Source organism: Capricornis sumatraensis, chromosome 18 (genome assembly GCF_032405125.1).
Source record: "Capricornis sumatraensis isolate serow.1 chromosome 18, serow.2, whole genome shotgun sequence".
NCBI lineage: Eukaryota > Metazoa > Chordata > Mammalia > Artiodactyla > Bovidae > Capricornis > Capricornis sumatraensis.
Window position 1 is genome coordinate 37,949,289 of NC_091086.1, and position 16,585 is coordinate 37,965,873.

General features: G+C 42.9%; 1 protein-coding gene across 2 annotated transcripts in view; it reads right to left on the reverse strand.

Annotated features, from left to right (window-relative positions):
• The window catches only part of NNT (nicotinamide nucleotide transhydrogenase), a 92,362-nt gene extending 79,813 nt beyond the window's left edge, over nt 1-12,549 (reverse strand). Inside the window, exons 1-3 of one of the 2 annotated variants that reach the window (XM_068990392.1) lie at nt 12,477-12,549; nt 7,130-7,334; nt 436-665 (exon numbers count right to left, since the gene is read on the reverse strand). In XM_068990392.1, coding sequence (XP_068846493.1) covers nt 436-665; nt 7,130-7,280 — 381 coding nt within the window. In that variant the 5' untranslated portion in view covers nt 7,281-7,334; nt 12,477-12,549. Of the gene's footprint in view, nt 1-435; nt 666-7,129; nt 7,335-11,922; nt 12,012-12,476 lie in introns of those variants that run through there. The other variant, XM_068990391.1, reaches the window with a different exon arrangement.
• Between the last annotated feature and the right edge of the window lie 4,036 nt (nt 12,550-16,585).

Sequence of the window (16,585 nt, forward strand, 5' to 3'; positions counted from 1 at the left end):
ATAGTTCACACTGCCTCATAAAAGTTCTGAGTTCCCTGGTGGCTCAGACAGTAAAGAATCTACCTGCAATGTGGGAGACCCAGGTTTGATCCCTGGGTTGGGAAGATCCTCTGGAGGAGGGCATGACAACCCACTCTAGTATTCTTGCTTACAGAATTCCAGGGACAGAGGGGCCTGATAGGCTACAGTCCATGGGTCACAACGAGTCGGACATGACTGAATGACCAACACTTTCACTTTCATAAAAGTTCTACTGAAACATGAAGAATAGTCACAACATGCAATCGTTTCCTTGAGGAAAAAAGCATCATTTGAAAGTATGAAAACTATAACAAAAGAGAAGGTACTTTAATCTTTGTACAAGAAGTAATCTTTCTACAAGAAGATTTAGAAAAGCCAGCAAGCCATAAATGGAAGGGGGAAAGGAATAATTACTTTGACCACCAAATCAGAAGCCAGCACTTCCTTCGCCCCTTGGATCTGGGCACCTGCTGCTCTGTAGTGATCATCTGAGAACTTGGAAGCTTCACCTGCGCCAGATTCCACAACAACATTAAACCCCTGCTTGACCAAGGCCTGAACACCCGCAGGAGACAATGCCACTCGCTTCTCATTTTGGAAAATCTCTTTGGGGACCCCAACAGTTAGTTGCTTATATGGAATTCCTACAACAAAGACAAAAAAAAAAATTGGTAAGAAACACCACCAAAAGTCAATGTTTTAATAATGCAGTTCAGAAAATGGAAATGGGAAATTTGTTCAAAATACACTACATGTACAGGCTGCTATTCAAAGTGATGTTCCTGATTTGTAATCATAATTTCACTTTTTTTGATAGATGATGGGGAATTCTTATACCTACTCTCCTAAAAATCCTAAATATTTAACCAAATGGCTTTCTTCAAGGCATATGACTAGCTTAGCTTATTCTTAGGGAAAAAATGGGTTGAAAGGCCACTCAACACACTAACTCCACTCATCAAACTAACCCATTGTGGTTTATGGTCCCCTGATCCTTATCTTTAAGGAAGACAGAAGTAATTGTTGCTCAGTCGCTCAGTCATGTCTTGACTCTTTGTGACCCCATGGACTGCAGCACACCATGCAACCCTATCCTTCAACATCTCCCAGAGTTTGCTCAAACTCATATCCATTGAGTCAGTGATGCCATCCAACCATCTCATCCTCTGTCGTCCCCTTCTCGTCCTGCCTTCAATCTTTCTCAGAATCAGGGTCTTTTCCAATGAGTCGGCTCTCTGCATCAGGTGGCCAAAGTACTGGAGTTTCAGCTTCAGTATCAGTCCTTCCAATGAATATTCAGGGTTGATCTCCTCCAGGATTGACTGGTTTGATCTCCCTACTATCCAAGAGTCTTTCAAGAGTCTTCTCCAGCACCACAGTTCGAAGGCAACAATTCTTCGGCGCTCAGCCTTTTTTATTGTCCAGCTCTCACATCCATATATGACTACTGGAAAAACTATAGCTTTGACTACATGGATCTTTGTAAGCAAAGTAATGCCTTTGCTTTTTAATACACTATCTAGGTTTGTCATAGCTTTTCTTCCAAAGAGCAAGTGTCTTTTAATTTCATGGTTGCAGTCACCATCCACAATGATTTTGGAGCCCAAGAAAATAAAGTCTGTCACTGTTTCCATTGTTTCCCCATCTATTTTCCATGAAGTGATGGGACTGGATGCCACGATCTTCATTTTCTGAATGTTGAGTTTTAAGCCAGCTTTTCACTTTCCTCTCTCATTTTCATTACGAGGCTCTTTAATTCCTCTTCACTTTCTGCCATAAGGGTGGTGTCATCTGCCTATCTGAGGTTATTAATATTTCTCCCCACAATCTTGATTCCATTTTGTGCATCATCTATTCTTGGTCACAACTGATGAGACCAGGGGGTCAGCAGCTGGGTTAAAGATAACAGTCTACAGGCCAGACAGAAGGAAAACCAGTAGTGCATGAGACAACTTATAGAGGAACTCTGCCCTGTGGATACTCCATGTCGGTCAATGACTATTCAACCCAATCAGGGTCTCTCAGAGAGAACTGGGACGTGAGACCCACCAAAACGGACCAGGAGAGTAGAATGATGCAGCAACTATTTGTAAACAGAGCCACAAGGTAATCGAAGGGAGGTGGTCAGCAGCCATAGCAGTAGAAACATCGGTAGTGGGCATGCAGATGGAAAAGAAGAGTGACAGCAATGAAATCCAGAATAACACCCCACTTCTCCAAGAAGGAGAACAGTTCACTGTGCTCCATACTTCCCCAAAATCCATACAATAAAAATAAAACCTCATCACAAAATATAACCTGCTGTGATTCTGTTCCCTGCAACACAGAAGAACCCGTATAACACAGTTAAACTATTTATCCCTGAAGAAGAAAATGGCAACTCACTGAAGTATTCTTGCCTGGAAAATCTCACAGTCAGAGAAAACTGGCATGCTGCAGTCCATGTAGTTGCAGAGTCGGATACAACTTAGCAACTGAACAGCAACAGATTATTTATATACAGTTCAGACCAGCCTTAGCTAAAATACACTAGGTTTTTTTTCTGTTGTTTTACACAATATATGGGCATAAACATTATTTTTAATGAAGAGCATCTGCTTCTATATGTCTTATTAAAGTTTAGAAAACTTACTCTACCAATCTAAACTTTCAGTACAGTTCAGTTGCTCAGTCGCGCCCAACTCTTTGTGACCCCATGAATTGCAGCACGCCAGGCCTCCCTGTCCATCACCAACTTCCGGAGTTCACTCAGACTCATGTCCATCGAGTCGGTGATGCCATCCAGCCATCTCATCCTCTGTCATCCCCTTCTCCTCCTGCCCCTAATCCCTCCCAGCATCAGAGTCTTTTCCAATGAGTCAACTCTTCCCATGAGGTGGCCAAAGTATTGGAGTTTCAGCTTTAGCATCATTCCTTCCAAAGAACACCCAGGACTGATCTCCTTTAGGATGGACTGGTTGGATCTTCTTGCAGTCCAAGGGACTCTCAAGAGTCTTCTCCAACACCACAGTTCAAAAGCATCAATTCTTCAGTGCTCAGCTTTCTTCACAGTCCAACTCTCAACATCCATACATGACCACTGGAAAAACCATAGCCTTGACTAGACGGACCTTAGTTGGCAAAGTAATGCCTCTGCTTTTCAATATACTATCTAGATTGGTCATAACTTTCCTTCCAAGGAGTGAGCATTTTTTTAATTTCATGGCTGCAATCACCATCTGCAGTGATTTTGGAGCCCCAAAAAATAAAGTCTGACACTGTTTCCACTGTTTCCCCATTCGTTTCCCATGAAGTGATGGGACCAGATGCCATGATCTTAGTTTTCTGAATGTTGAGCTTTAAGTCAACTTTTTCACTCTCCTCTTATATAATAAAAAGGTAGATCAAAATATCTCTACAGAGTAACTTATTAAGTGAAACTTTACAGAGACTAAATCAACCTAAAAATAGCTGCATTTGGACATGCAGTCTTAGATCTCATACTATTTAAGCAGTAGTAATTGATAGTAAGCCAAAGGCAAACACATGCTGAATCTTCTTCTCTACTTAAAAGAGAGGAAAATAACTGAAAGATAGCAAACATTTTGGATTAAGGTGAAAAATTAATTATATAAACTTATCTAGAGTTCACTTATTGGACAACCTCAAATTCTCTAGGTCCTACATATCATATGCCAAGGAAGTTACCAAAGACAGATGAAGTCACATCAAAAGGATTTAGGAACCAACCTGGAAGGGCTTCCACTGGCCACATATGAGACAATTTGAGCATCAAAAAGAAAAATAATTAATTGCAAATGTCATAAAATACATATAAAGATGTTAAAATCCAAGAATTCATGATAATAAATATTTCAAAATTCAAAAATATTCAAAAAATAAATATTTGCTAAAAGCTTCTCAACTTTGGAGAAAGTAATGTGTGGTAAGATGAATAAGAGTCTCCCAAATATATCCATGTCTTAATCCTCAGAATCAGTGAATACGTTCCAGTACATGGCAAAAGAGAATTATGGTAACAGATGGAATTAAGGTTGTTAATCAGCTGACCTTGAAATAGGGAGAATATTCTAAATTATGTGGGTGGGCTCAATATATCACATGGATCCTTAAATGTGAAAGAAGGGAGCAGAAGAATTAGAGTCAAAGAAAAATTTGGAGATGCTATCCTGCTGGCTTTGAAGACAGAGAAACAGGCCATGAGCCAAGGAACACAGACAGTCTCCAGAAACTGGAAAAGGCAAGGAGACAGATTCTCCCCTAGAGCCTCTGGAAGGAATGCGTCCTGCTGACACCAGTGAGAACCATCTCAGGCTTTGGCCTCCAGAAGTAAAAGATAATAAAATAAATATGTCATATGAAGCCACTTTGCAATCATCTAATACAGCAGAAAATGAATACATAAGAGAACCAACTGATGAACAAAACTAGTAAATACTGAACAATGATCAAACATCTACCCACCTTTTCCATACAACCTCAGAGTAACTAAATACAGTTGGCCCTCTATATCCACGGACTTCCCAGGTGGTGCTAGTGGTAAAGAACCCACCTACCAATGCAGAAGGGTCAGACACAACTGAAGTGACTTAGCATGCACGCACTCTGTATCCACAGAGGAGCCTGGTGGGCTACAGTCCATCGGGTCACATGGAGTCAGACACAACTGAAGTGACTTAACACACACAGGCATCATGAGTAACCTAAGAAAGAAAGTGAAGTCGCTCAGTCGTGTCCAACTCTTTGAGACCTCATGGACTGTAGCCTACCTCACTCCTCCATCCATGGGATTTTCCAGGCAAGAGTACTGGAGTGGGTTGCCATTTCCTTCTCCAGAGGATCTTCCCAGCCCAGGGATGGAACCTGGGTCTCCCGCATTGTAGGTAGACGCTTTACCATCTGAGCCACCAGGGAAGTCAACCTAAAGATGATTGAACCTAAAGATAAGTAACCTAAAGGTGATTTAAAGTATACAGGAGGATCTGTGTAGGTTCTATGCAAATACTACACCATTTTATATGAGGAACTTGAGCATCCAAAGATTCTGGTATTCACGGGAGGTCTGGAACCAATCCCCCATGGATACCAAAGGATGACTGTCACAGAAGGAAAAATTTTTTAACAGAAAAATTCTACCTAATAAATGAAGACAAAATGATGGCATATTAAAGCTACTGATAAAATCACACATTTAGTTAACAATCAATTAAACGGCTGCTAGCGCCTCTGAGTGAAAAATCAATGGGAACTTCATAACAGATCACACTGACAACATCTAAACTCACTGATCAATCTTCCTGATGGAATACAACAGACAGTGCACAACATCACCTATGAAGTACACTAGCTGGAAAAGGCAAACCTGAGTCTGATCAAGCCTTGAGATCCAGCTAAATATTACAGAAAATACAAGAAACCTAGTTAAATAACACCAAGGGAATTATGTGGGAAATTCTACAGGACAACTAAATGCTTCAACAAATAAAAAGAAAAGAGAGAAGAGGAACATACAGACTGAAAGAGACCTAAGAGACAAGTAAATACAACACATGGACTCTGTTTGGATCATAATTTGAACAAGGCATCTGTTAAAAAAAAATTGAGAAAATATTAAAACTGACTGAAGTTACTTTTCAAGCTTTTCAATGTGTTAATGAAATTGTGGCTATATTAAGGAATAAACAGAATCCTCATCTTTTAGAGATTAAAAAAATAATTATCTAGGAAATAGTCAAGAACAGAAATTAAGCAAACAAAAAAAAGCCTTACTCATAATTGATAGTAGAGATCTTGAAGTACAGGCTTTCACTTACAAGGACAATTCCCATGTACTCAGTGTAGTTACTGACTTTTGCTTTATACACATTCTTATCACACTGGATAATCTGGCCTTCCAGAACACTTAATCTGCAGATAAGGCTGAGGGCTCTCAGAGGCAGGTACCCTGCCAATAGTGACTTGTCACGTGAGAATAAAAGAGGCTATGAAATCTACTAAAGGCAGACCTAAGAACTGAAAACACTTGGCAATTTAGGCATGCTGAATGCACATAACAGTCCTACAAACAAAAAGAGAATATTCTATATGGCAAAGACTTCTGATTCTTCCCAAATATCCAGGCTGTTCCTCCCCTAAAAATAACAGAATACTATTTTTATTTAAGTATGTTGCCATCTAGAATAAAAAGCTAAATGTTCAAGTCTCCCTTAGAGCAACATATTGCCACCTGAGTTCTGGCCAATGAGGTATAGATAGAGCGCTAGAAGGGTCTTTGGGCAAGATGCTTAAAGGGATCTGACACAGCTTAGAAGCTTCCCCTTTTAGCCTCTCCTCCTTCTGGCTTGTACCACAGAACAGAAGCATGTGGGAGTCCTAGCAGAGAAAGCCTGTAGGCCATTGGAAGACTTCAGCTATTACCCTGTGTGAGCGAGGAAGCTGGTGGCAAATTCCGAACAGAAGAGTAGAGTAACATGATCTTTCATTTTTAAAATATTCTCATTGTCTTGTACAGAACAGACTGTTGGCAGGGACAGAGGTAAAGAGCGCAGAGACCACTCAGAAGACTAATGCAACAGTCCAGCTGACAGGTGATGGTGGCTTGGACCAGGATGATAAAAGTGGTGATGGTGAGAAAAGAACAGATTCAAGATACGATGCAGAGCTGATCTACACTGATCATAAGCATCGGGAATGACTCTAAGGTTTCTGCCCTGAGCAACTGAGATGAAGCTGCCACTTACTAAATCAAGAAACATTAACGCAAATCAATCAATCTGCTTAGTTCCTAATTCTTAGGCATCGTTAAGCCATGTATGGTATGATTCCCCAATACCAACTAGGAAAGCGGAAGAGCTACCAGGAGAAATGGTTACTATGAGCAATGGTTTCCTGGGTATAAGCTCAATTTATTTAACATTTTTCTTTTTCTATTGTATTTTCTTCTCTGTTAGCACTGACAGCCAAGAACTTCCGTACATGGAAAATATAAGAAAGCACTCATTCAGTTTTTTACTCAAAATGACCACTCACAAGCACTAGGCTGTAAAACTGTGTGGTTTTTCTATCATCATCAGATCTATTGTTTCTACGACTCAAAGTGAGACTTTACCTGGTTTTACAGGGGCTTTACACCACAGAATCCGATGAGTATGAAATGTTCGTAAAAAATTCTTCTTCCCTGGTAGAACCTTACAGGACCTCAAATTGCTGAGGAAAGGGCATGAACAGCCAGTCACCACTGTTTTCAGTAGGTTCGCCATGTTCACAGGAAGTTCCCGATTTTCTGGATCCCCAGTTTCCTTCAAGGTAAATCACTAAAGGAAAGAAAGCAAAAATGTATGTGCTGAAAATAACATACTTTGCCTTTTGGATATCAAAAACCTTTTTTAAAAAAAAAGCAAATTGAGAGAGGTTGGAAAATAACAGTTAAACGTGGGCATCTACAAAGAATTTATTTGCCAAGTCCTTTACTTAAGGAAGATGCTTCAAAAGGTTGTTTCCAATTAAGGTATTTAAAATTTGGAATCTGTTTTCCCACTTAAAACTGTAGTTATAAACTCATTACTCAATTCCAAGCTAGGTCACTTAAGTTTAAGTGATCTTTAATGTAGCTGAAAAGTTAAGAAAAGTTGCTATAAAGTCCAGACACATCATATATGAAAGTTATCATCTCAGTTTGTCCAGCAAAAACTGCACAAAATCAAAATTCCCCTTAACTTTCCTTGCTGCTGCTGCTAAGTCGCTTCAGTCGTGTCCAACTCTGCACGACCCCGTAGACAGCAGGTCACCAGGCTCCCCTGTCCCTGGGATTCTCCAGGCAAGAACCCTGGAGTGGGTTGCCGTTTCCTTCTCCAGTGCATGAAAGTGAAAAGTGAAAAGTGAAGTCGCTCAGTTGTGTCCGACTCTTAGAGACCTCATGGACTGCAGCTTACCAGGCTCTGTCCATGGGATTTCCCGGCAAGAGTAATAGAGTGGGTTGCCATTGCCTTCTCTGAACCACAGTATAAGAAAGGATAAATTAAGAAATATCAGTACTTAAAAGTCTCTTTAGTCAACTTTCAAGTACATTTTAGCTAACAATGTGATAGAGCCAGCTTAAAGAGCCAAATTTGTACACTTCTTCCCAATTCTTCATTCAGTGGTGATTTCATACTGGTTGCTTGAGACTGTCTAAATAGTACAGTAGTACTTGTTTGGCCACTATACAATACAGAAAACACCACCATCCTTTTCAGTGCAGCAGGCTATACATCCTGAGAGATATACACACCCCCACCCCAAACCCAGCTTGACTGAGTGAGATTCATGTTTGCCAGGTGTACATCTCAAGAAAATTTAACATGCACAAAATACAACTCCAATTTTTAAAAAAAAGAAAAAAAAACTTCCATAGTTAACTTTACCACATAGGTTTGTGCTTGCATATGTGGGCGTAACTAGGAATTCTGTGAGGGGTTCTCACCACTCGAGGCCCGTTTCTGCCAGCTCTAAATGAACTAGGTGAAATGGCATTGTGACCTTTGCTGTTTTGGAGATTTCAGTGGCTATTTTCTCCAACCTCCCTGGCAGATCCCAGAGAGTACACAGAAGGCTCTCCCACTATCCCCCTGATTCCCAATGCTCTCTTTCCTTCAAAAATGTGAAGAAGCAGAGGACCTGGAACTGTTCTCAGTCAACCACAGCTAACTCCACTTACTATGCCTTTAGGCTCTGCCCCATGGTGCAGGCCCTTCTGGGACCCAGCACCCAAACTCAGCAGCCTCCAAAAACATACTTCCAGCCTCCAGAGGAAGTAGGGTCTAACTCATTTTTCATGTCATAACTACTGCCACAAGCCCTTGAAGCCACTTCATGCAAATACCAGAAAGAAACACTGGGAACAGAAATGCTCAATCCAGGTAGTGCTTATTCCTGATGCTCTTTAATTCAATAAACACATGGAGGGCTGAGTCTCAGAGGCACAGCCGTTAGGAGCATCTGCAGAATTAAACTGGAATCAGTTACAAACTTGGAGATAAGAAAAGTCAACAAGCAATAACAGAGAAAGCAGAGTAACACAAGTCCAAAGTTCTTTGAGGCATCAAAGAAGATCATATCCTCCTACAGGGCTAAGAAAAGGAAGGAAAAGGCACTTGAGAAGGAGAGAATACTATGAACAAAGCTAAGGAAAAGGGAGCATATAAGATGTGTCCAGGCATGCAACCAAAAATGTGAATAATTCTTTACATGCTGACAGAAGACTTCATAATTTCAGAGTATTTCCATATATGTCATTTCATCTCAGTCTTTCTAAATCATCCCTGAATCAATAAATACCCTCCTCATTCATTCAGAGGTCACTTCTAGAGTTATTCATGGCTGAGAATGGAGAACAAACAAGTTCAAAATTCAGCCACCCACTGAAAACATTCACTGAGTCTACGCCAAGAACTGAGGGAGATCCAAAGATATACAAAAGATAATTCCGGTCGAAAGGGAAATTTTTTCCTACCACTACCAAGGGCCTAGTCCTAGCGCAATCTCCTCATTTACCCTAGTTTCTCTTCCTGGATCGTCCCATATCCCCAACAACCACCATTCTCACTGGTCAGGCTTACCCAGACCTCATCAGCAAAATAACAAAGCTAGTTATAATGCAGCCTGGGTATTGTCTAAACCTGCTACTCACTGACTGTTTGGCTTGAATTTCTCGGCAGCTCAGTCTGCTCTCCTATAAAAGGAGTACAGGAAAGCTCCCTTGAAGGGCACAATCAGGCTCTAGAAGTTTTATCATTAGATGGAGATTTTGCAATGCTCTAAAGCTGAAGTCCTGTTTCATGGCCTGGAGTCTGCACAATTTGCCCTGTCTACTTAAAAAAGTATAATTTGATGTTGAACAGAGCCCTGGCATCAGACATCAACATAGCCAAGGCCTTCAGAGACCAAGTGCTCCTCCAAATTCTACTTGATTCAAGTCATGAGCATGTAAGACAGTTGATAAGGAAGTAGTTTAGTGTCAAGAAACTGTCACTAAGCCTAAATCAAAAAATGAACCTGAAAGATATTCAGAGATATCTGAACCATGTTATCACAGCCGAGTACTTGTTTACAGCAAAGACAGTAGAGGTGACCCTTGACCAACAGGGTTTGAACTTCATGGGTCTGCTCCTAGGCAGCTACTTTTCAATACTAAATATCAATAGTACAATATACACAGTGTGCAGTTAGCTAAATCCTCAGATGGGGAGGAACTGCAGACACCGAGAGCCGTTATTCAAGAGCTGTTATCTTAATTGTCACGTCTTCCCCTAACTTCACTTGAAAGCTCTCTGCTATTTTATTATCCATGTGCTTCTACGGCTAATAAGAAATGGACAGCAACTTTACAACTGAAAATTGGGGCATTCACACCACCAGTTAATGTAAGGCATTTTGGTATCTCCCCTAATAGATTAAAATCTTTGGAGGCAAGAACCTGAGAGAGGATAACACAGAGGCTAAGAGTGTGAACTCTTAATTGGAAGCCCCACCTGCAATGCATTAGCTGGGTCACCTTGGCAAGTCACTGAACTTCTCTGTATCGGATTTCATCACCTTTAAAATGGGGGAAATAATAACAGTACCTTGTAGGGTCACTGTGAGGATTAAAAGGACACAGTATCTTTACTGCTATCAGTATTCACTTTAGTATTACCTCTGGCCCAGTGCCTTGCACAAAATAGAGGAAATCAACAAGTACTGTTTGATTCAGTGAATGTGTAACTAGAGTTAGATAACCTGAAGCCTGGAGTTCTATGAATATATTCTCCAGGGAGTTTCAGGAAATTTCCTTTAAAAATTAAAGGCTATGTAGCTTCCTGGAAAAGTGATTCCATCAGCAGAGGTAAGCAGCCTGAGCACACTTGCTGATAAGAAAGCAATCCTAAACTGCCAATTCAATTTTTTTTTTAATTTTTAAACGGCCACAGTTTGCAGAAGAGGGAAACATTTTAAATAAAAGCACACAACCCTCACTGTTCCGAATACATCCTATCCTACAAGACTCCTTACAGATTGCTTAAGGACTTCCTTGCACCAGAGGGCGAATAAAGGGCACCTGCAACTGTAATAAACAAGTCACGCTTTTAAAAGTGAGACATGCCAACCAAGGACACAATACCCTACCAAAGCTTAGACTAGCAGGCAGTGTGACCTCGCTCAAGCCCACAGGTTCAGGCTCCTCCCTCGGCAGCTAAACTGCCACCCGGCAAGCATCTGCCAGGGACCGCTATTTATAACCTTCCTCGGAAGCCGATTGGTGGAGACTGGCGGCATAATAGTCATTCCGCCTCCGGAGTTCGAATCAGCTCAGCCCCACTACACGATCTTTCCCCCAACGCCAGCCCAGACCCCACTCTCAGCCCAATACCAGCCTGCCCCACCCCCCATACAGTTAAAACTTTCAACAGCACCACCTGTGTTTCCAGCCGGTCACCCACCCCAAATCTCTCCGGGTTCAAGCACAGTTTCGGCGCGTCCAGGTGCCACCTTTCTGGATGCACCACTTATCGAAAGTCCCCTATGTCCTCCCATCCTTTAAGCTGAAAGGACCCTGTAGAACTCCAGCCCCATCCCCCCAAAGCTCCAAAATCTGCATCTGCACAGCTGACACCTCGTTCCCTGCCTTCTGCGGCGGAAACCCGGTTCTCGAATCCACCACCCCCGACTCGCTTCCACGTCGCCCCAGCTTGTGACCAGAAAGAGGGCCCTCGAGGCACGGCCTCAGGCTCCCGGGTGAACCCGGCGCCCCGGTCACTGTCGACCCCGCCCCCAGCGGCTCCTTGACAGGTCTTCCCAGCTTGGAGATCTCGACCTTCCGTACAAGCCCCACGCCCCTTCCCCAGCTGCGCCCCAGGCGCGTGCCCGGGCTGCATGGACGCTCACCTTGGCGGGGAGGCCAGGCGTCCGCGGGCCGCGAGCGGACGTCGCGCTGGCAGACCCGGGCTCCAGCCCCGCGGCTCCAGCAACCCGGAAGAACAGCCCCAACCCCGTTGCTGCGGAGACCACGTGACCGCGGCGCAGCCCCCACCCCGGTTCCCAGTCCCCTCCTCTTCGCCTCCCCGCCAGGCCCTTCTTCCCGCCCGGCCCCCTCCCCCAGCCCGCCCGCCCGTCCGCCCGCCCGCCCGCCCTCTCTTCAAATGAGAAAGCGACCCCACGAAATGCCCCTTGGAGCGCAAAGACCAGTTACCCCAAGGAACCCTTGCCTCTTCTCCCGGGGCTGCCAAAACCCTCTTTGTCTCGGGCTCGACCTGCTGCTCCTCGGCCCCGCCTCCGTGCTATCCCTCCTCCCGTCTTTGTCAATCAAACCTGGAGCTCAGTGCGGGCGCTGAAGTTGCCAACGGCCACATTTGTCCTCTCCTGGAGAGCCAGGAACAAAGTGAGACTACCTGCATTGTCCCACCAGAGCAAATAAAGTAATAGAACTCCACTTTTGGTACCTGACTTTCCTCTCGCTCTCTAGGAAAAATCAGAACGTCTGAAACAGAAGACCAAAAAGAAAGTGAGAGGAGGCCAGGAGGTGGTGACGGGCGGGAATGTTTTTAATTCCGGATGGAGAGGTGGAGTTAAATGCTTCCGAAACGATGTCAAGGCCCGAAAATTAACACACTTCTGCGGACTGGTCTGCCAACGGCCCGCCCACGGAAAGCCGTGTGCTTCTTTGAGTATTAATAGCCAGGGCTGCGGAGCGCCCTTGGTGGACGGTAAGTGTCCTGACCAGGCCTAGGCTGGTTTCGGCAAAACTGCCAAACGGCTTTGCAAGGCGATGACTCCTGTTACTTAGTCTGCAGGTGTCTTCTGATTGAAAGTGGTACACACTGGTCCACTTATCCAAAGCTGAATCATCATGAAGTATCAAGATGGTCACTGCTTCTTTACTTTAATTGAAATATTTAAGATGAGTTTAAAAATTATGAAACTCAAAGACGTGAGACAAGACAGATATTCCATATCCTTAAAAAGAAATAAACTACAGGGAAGCCCTTACTTTGCGAACATTTATTGTGTTTAAGCACTACAGAAGGTCATTCAACTTGAGGACTTCTACTGCATCCAGACAAAGTAAAATCACTGTTCTTGTCCTGGAGGAGTTCACAGACGGGAAAGGACACGGCTCCATGCTTTAAAATAATAATGAACCATGAGAAGTGCAACCCTAGAAACAAGTTCCGGAGAAGGCAATGGCACCCCACTCCAGTACTCTTGCCTGGAAAATCCCATGGACAGAGGAGCCTGGTAGGCTGCAGTCCATGGAGTTGCTAAAAGTCTGGCACGACTGAGCGGCTTCACTTTCACTTTTCACTTTCATGCATTGGAGAAGGAAATGGCAACCCTCTCCAGTATTCTTGCCTGGAGAATTCCAGGGACAGAGGAGCCTAGTGGGCTGCCGTCTATGGGGTGGCACAGAGTCAGACACACTGAAGCGACTTAGCAGCAGCAGCAGCAGAAACAGGTTCAAGATACTGCGAGTACAGTGAGGTAGGAGTATTTGATAAGGATTAAAAACTAAGCTCCTTTCCCAACAAATGTAAGTCACATTATTATGCTATACTCCTTAAACATATGCAGTACTATATATCAATATGACACAACTGAGCAACTAAGCACACATATGTCAATCATATCAATAAAACTGGGGAAAAACCTAAGGTTGGCTTAAAACACATGTGTAGGTGGGGGAGTGGAGCAGAGGTTTGCTTCTTTCTCTCCCAAGACTTAGAACAATGGTTGGTTCCCAGCTGGGGAAAATTTTTCCCACAATGTCTGGAGATCTTTGGTCATCACAGCTGGAAAAGGGAGGCATCTAATGGATAGAGACCAGGGATGCTGCTAAACATCTGGTATTACACTAGGTAGCCCCTTACAGCAAAGGGGCTTCCAATGCAGGGAGAGCAGGTTTATCCCTGTTCTGGGAACTAACATCCATCACTAACTAACACATCACTAACGTCGGCAGCCAAAAAAAAAACAGAGTGTGTTTGATTGTAGGAAGCAAATAATAACCAGCTAAATGAATTTATACTAATCAACATTAATTGGAAGAGGATACAGGCAAACTGACTTTAAACAGAGAGCACAAAGTTAAATAATTGGCCATTAGTTTTATAAGCATCAAAAACACCAACTAGGACTTCCCTCATATTACTGGGTTCGATCCCTGGGTTGGGAGAATCCCCTGGAGAAGGGAAAGGCTACCAACTCCAGTATTTTGGCCTGGAGAATTCCATGGACTCTGCAGTCCATGGAGTCGCAAAGAGTTGGACACAACTAAGCAACTTTCACTTCACTTCACAGTGGATAAAAATCTGTCTGCCAACACAGGGGACATGTGTTCTATCACTGGTCCAGGAGGATCCCAAGTACCCCAGAGCAACTAAACCCATGAGCCACTATTACCAAGTCCATGCTCTAGACTCCAGGGGTTGCAACTACTGAGCACACATACCACAACTACTGAGCCCGCATGCTGCAACTACTGAAGCCCATGTGCCTAGAACCTGTGCACCACAACAAGAGAGGCCACTGAAATAAGAAGCCCATGCACCACAACAAAGAGTAGCTCATGCTCACCGCAACTAGAGGGAGCCTGTGCGTATCAACAAAGACCCAGCACAGTCAAAAATAAATAAAATAAAACACCAGCTCTAAGCATACTTTTGTTGTCTCTATGCAGTAAGTGCCAATGATAAAAATCTATGCTTTTTTAAACGAATAACAAAAAATCTGTAGTGGTATCTTTGGGGGCCTGGGAAAATGGTGAGGGATAGGAGCTGATAAGAGTGAAAGAGGAGAGTGAAGAAGTTGGCTTAAAACTCAACATTCGAAAAATGAAAATCATAGCATCTGGTCCCATCACTTCATGGGAGATAGATGGGGAAACAATAGAAACAGTGGCAGACTTTATTTTCCTGGGCTCCAAAATCACTGCAGATGGTGACTGCAGCCAGAAAATTAAAAGACGCTTGCTCCTTGCAAGAAAAGCTATGACCAACCTAGATAGCATACTAAAAAGCAGAGACATTACTTTACCAACAAAGGTCTGTCTAGTCAAAGCTATGGTTTTTCCAGCAGTCATGTATGGATGTGAGAGCTGGACCATAAAAAAAGTTGAGTGCTGAAGAATTGATACTTTTGAACTGTGGTGTTGGAGAAGACTTGAGAGTCCATTGTACTACAAGGAGATCAAACCAGTCAACTCTAAAGGAAACCAGTCCTGAATATTCATTGGAAGGACTGATGCTGAAGCTGAAGCTCCAATACTTTGGCCACCTGATGCGAAGAACTGACTCATTGGAAAACTTACTCACTGATGCTGGGAAAAATTGAAGGCAGGAGGAGAAGGGGATGACAGAGGGTGAGATGGTTGGATGCCGTCACTGACTCGATGGACATGAGTTTTAGCAAACTCCAGGAGTTGGTGATGGACAGGGAAGCCTGGTGTGCTACAGTCCATGGGGTCGCAAAGAGTCGGACACGACTGAACGACTAAACTGAACTGAGGCGCTGCATTAGTATCCTAAGGCTGCTGTAACAAACTACTGCAACCTAGGTAGCTTAAAATGACAGAAATGTACTCATGCACGGTTCTGAAGGCGAAAAGTCTGAAATCAGAGTGTCAGCAGGGTTGATTCCTCTGGGGGCTCTGAGGGAGAATATGTCCCATACCTCTCTCCTAGCACGTAGAGAAAGCTTCTGGTTATCGGCAGTCACTTCTAGTTGTCAGCAGTCGCTGGTGTTCTTTGGCTTGTAGACATATTACTCCAATCTCTGCTTCCTCTTCGCATTTCTACCCCTTCTATGTGTCTCTCTGTGCCCAAATCTCCCTCTCCTTTCCCTTATGAAGACATCAACCAGTAGATTTAAGGTCCTCCCTAAATCCTGAATTCATCTCAAGATCCTTAACTAAAATTAAATCTGCAAAGACCATATCAAATAAGTGTGACCACAAATTTTGGGGAGACACTGTTCAACCCACTACAGGAGCAGTCTGTATGTTTAAGGCTACTGCAAAGTAAAGTCGTATTGTTTTTAACATGGGTAGATTCGCCAGTTCTTGAGTTTAAGGTGAAAGTTCAAACTATTTGGGGGAAATCCAGGTAAAAGTTGTTTTGTATTAATAATTAAAAGAATTTTCCTAAACACTTGTTTACTTTTATAATACTCAACCTAATTGAATTTTTCCTTCATTTTATTAAAAATATATATAACTATATACTACATAGCTACTATTATCCAACTACGTTATTGTGAAACTCCATAATAGCAGTCAACATGTTTCTACTTAACTTTTAAATATTGCATTTGATGAAAACTCTAGTTTGCTTGCTTTTTAAGCAGTTTTGTGAGTATCATCTCTTTGTAGATTTTTTTTTTAAATTCTAGGTGATACCCATTACAGTAAAGCAAAAACCAGGTTCTGGTTTTCATCTCACCATTCTCCTACCTCCTCCTATTTCTTTAACTATTTGTTCTCAGTTCTTACACCATTTAAACGTACAAATGTTCTCTTGACCGTCTTTCCCTTCATCTCTAATGTTGTCTTCCCTCC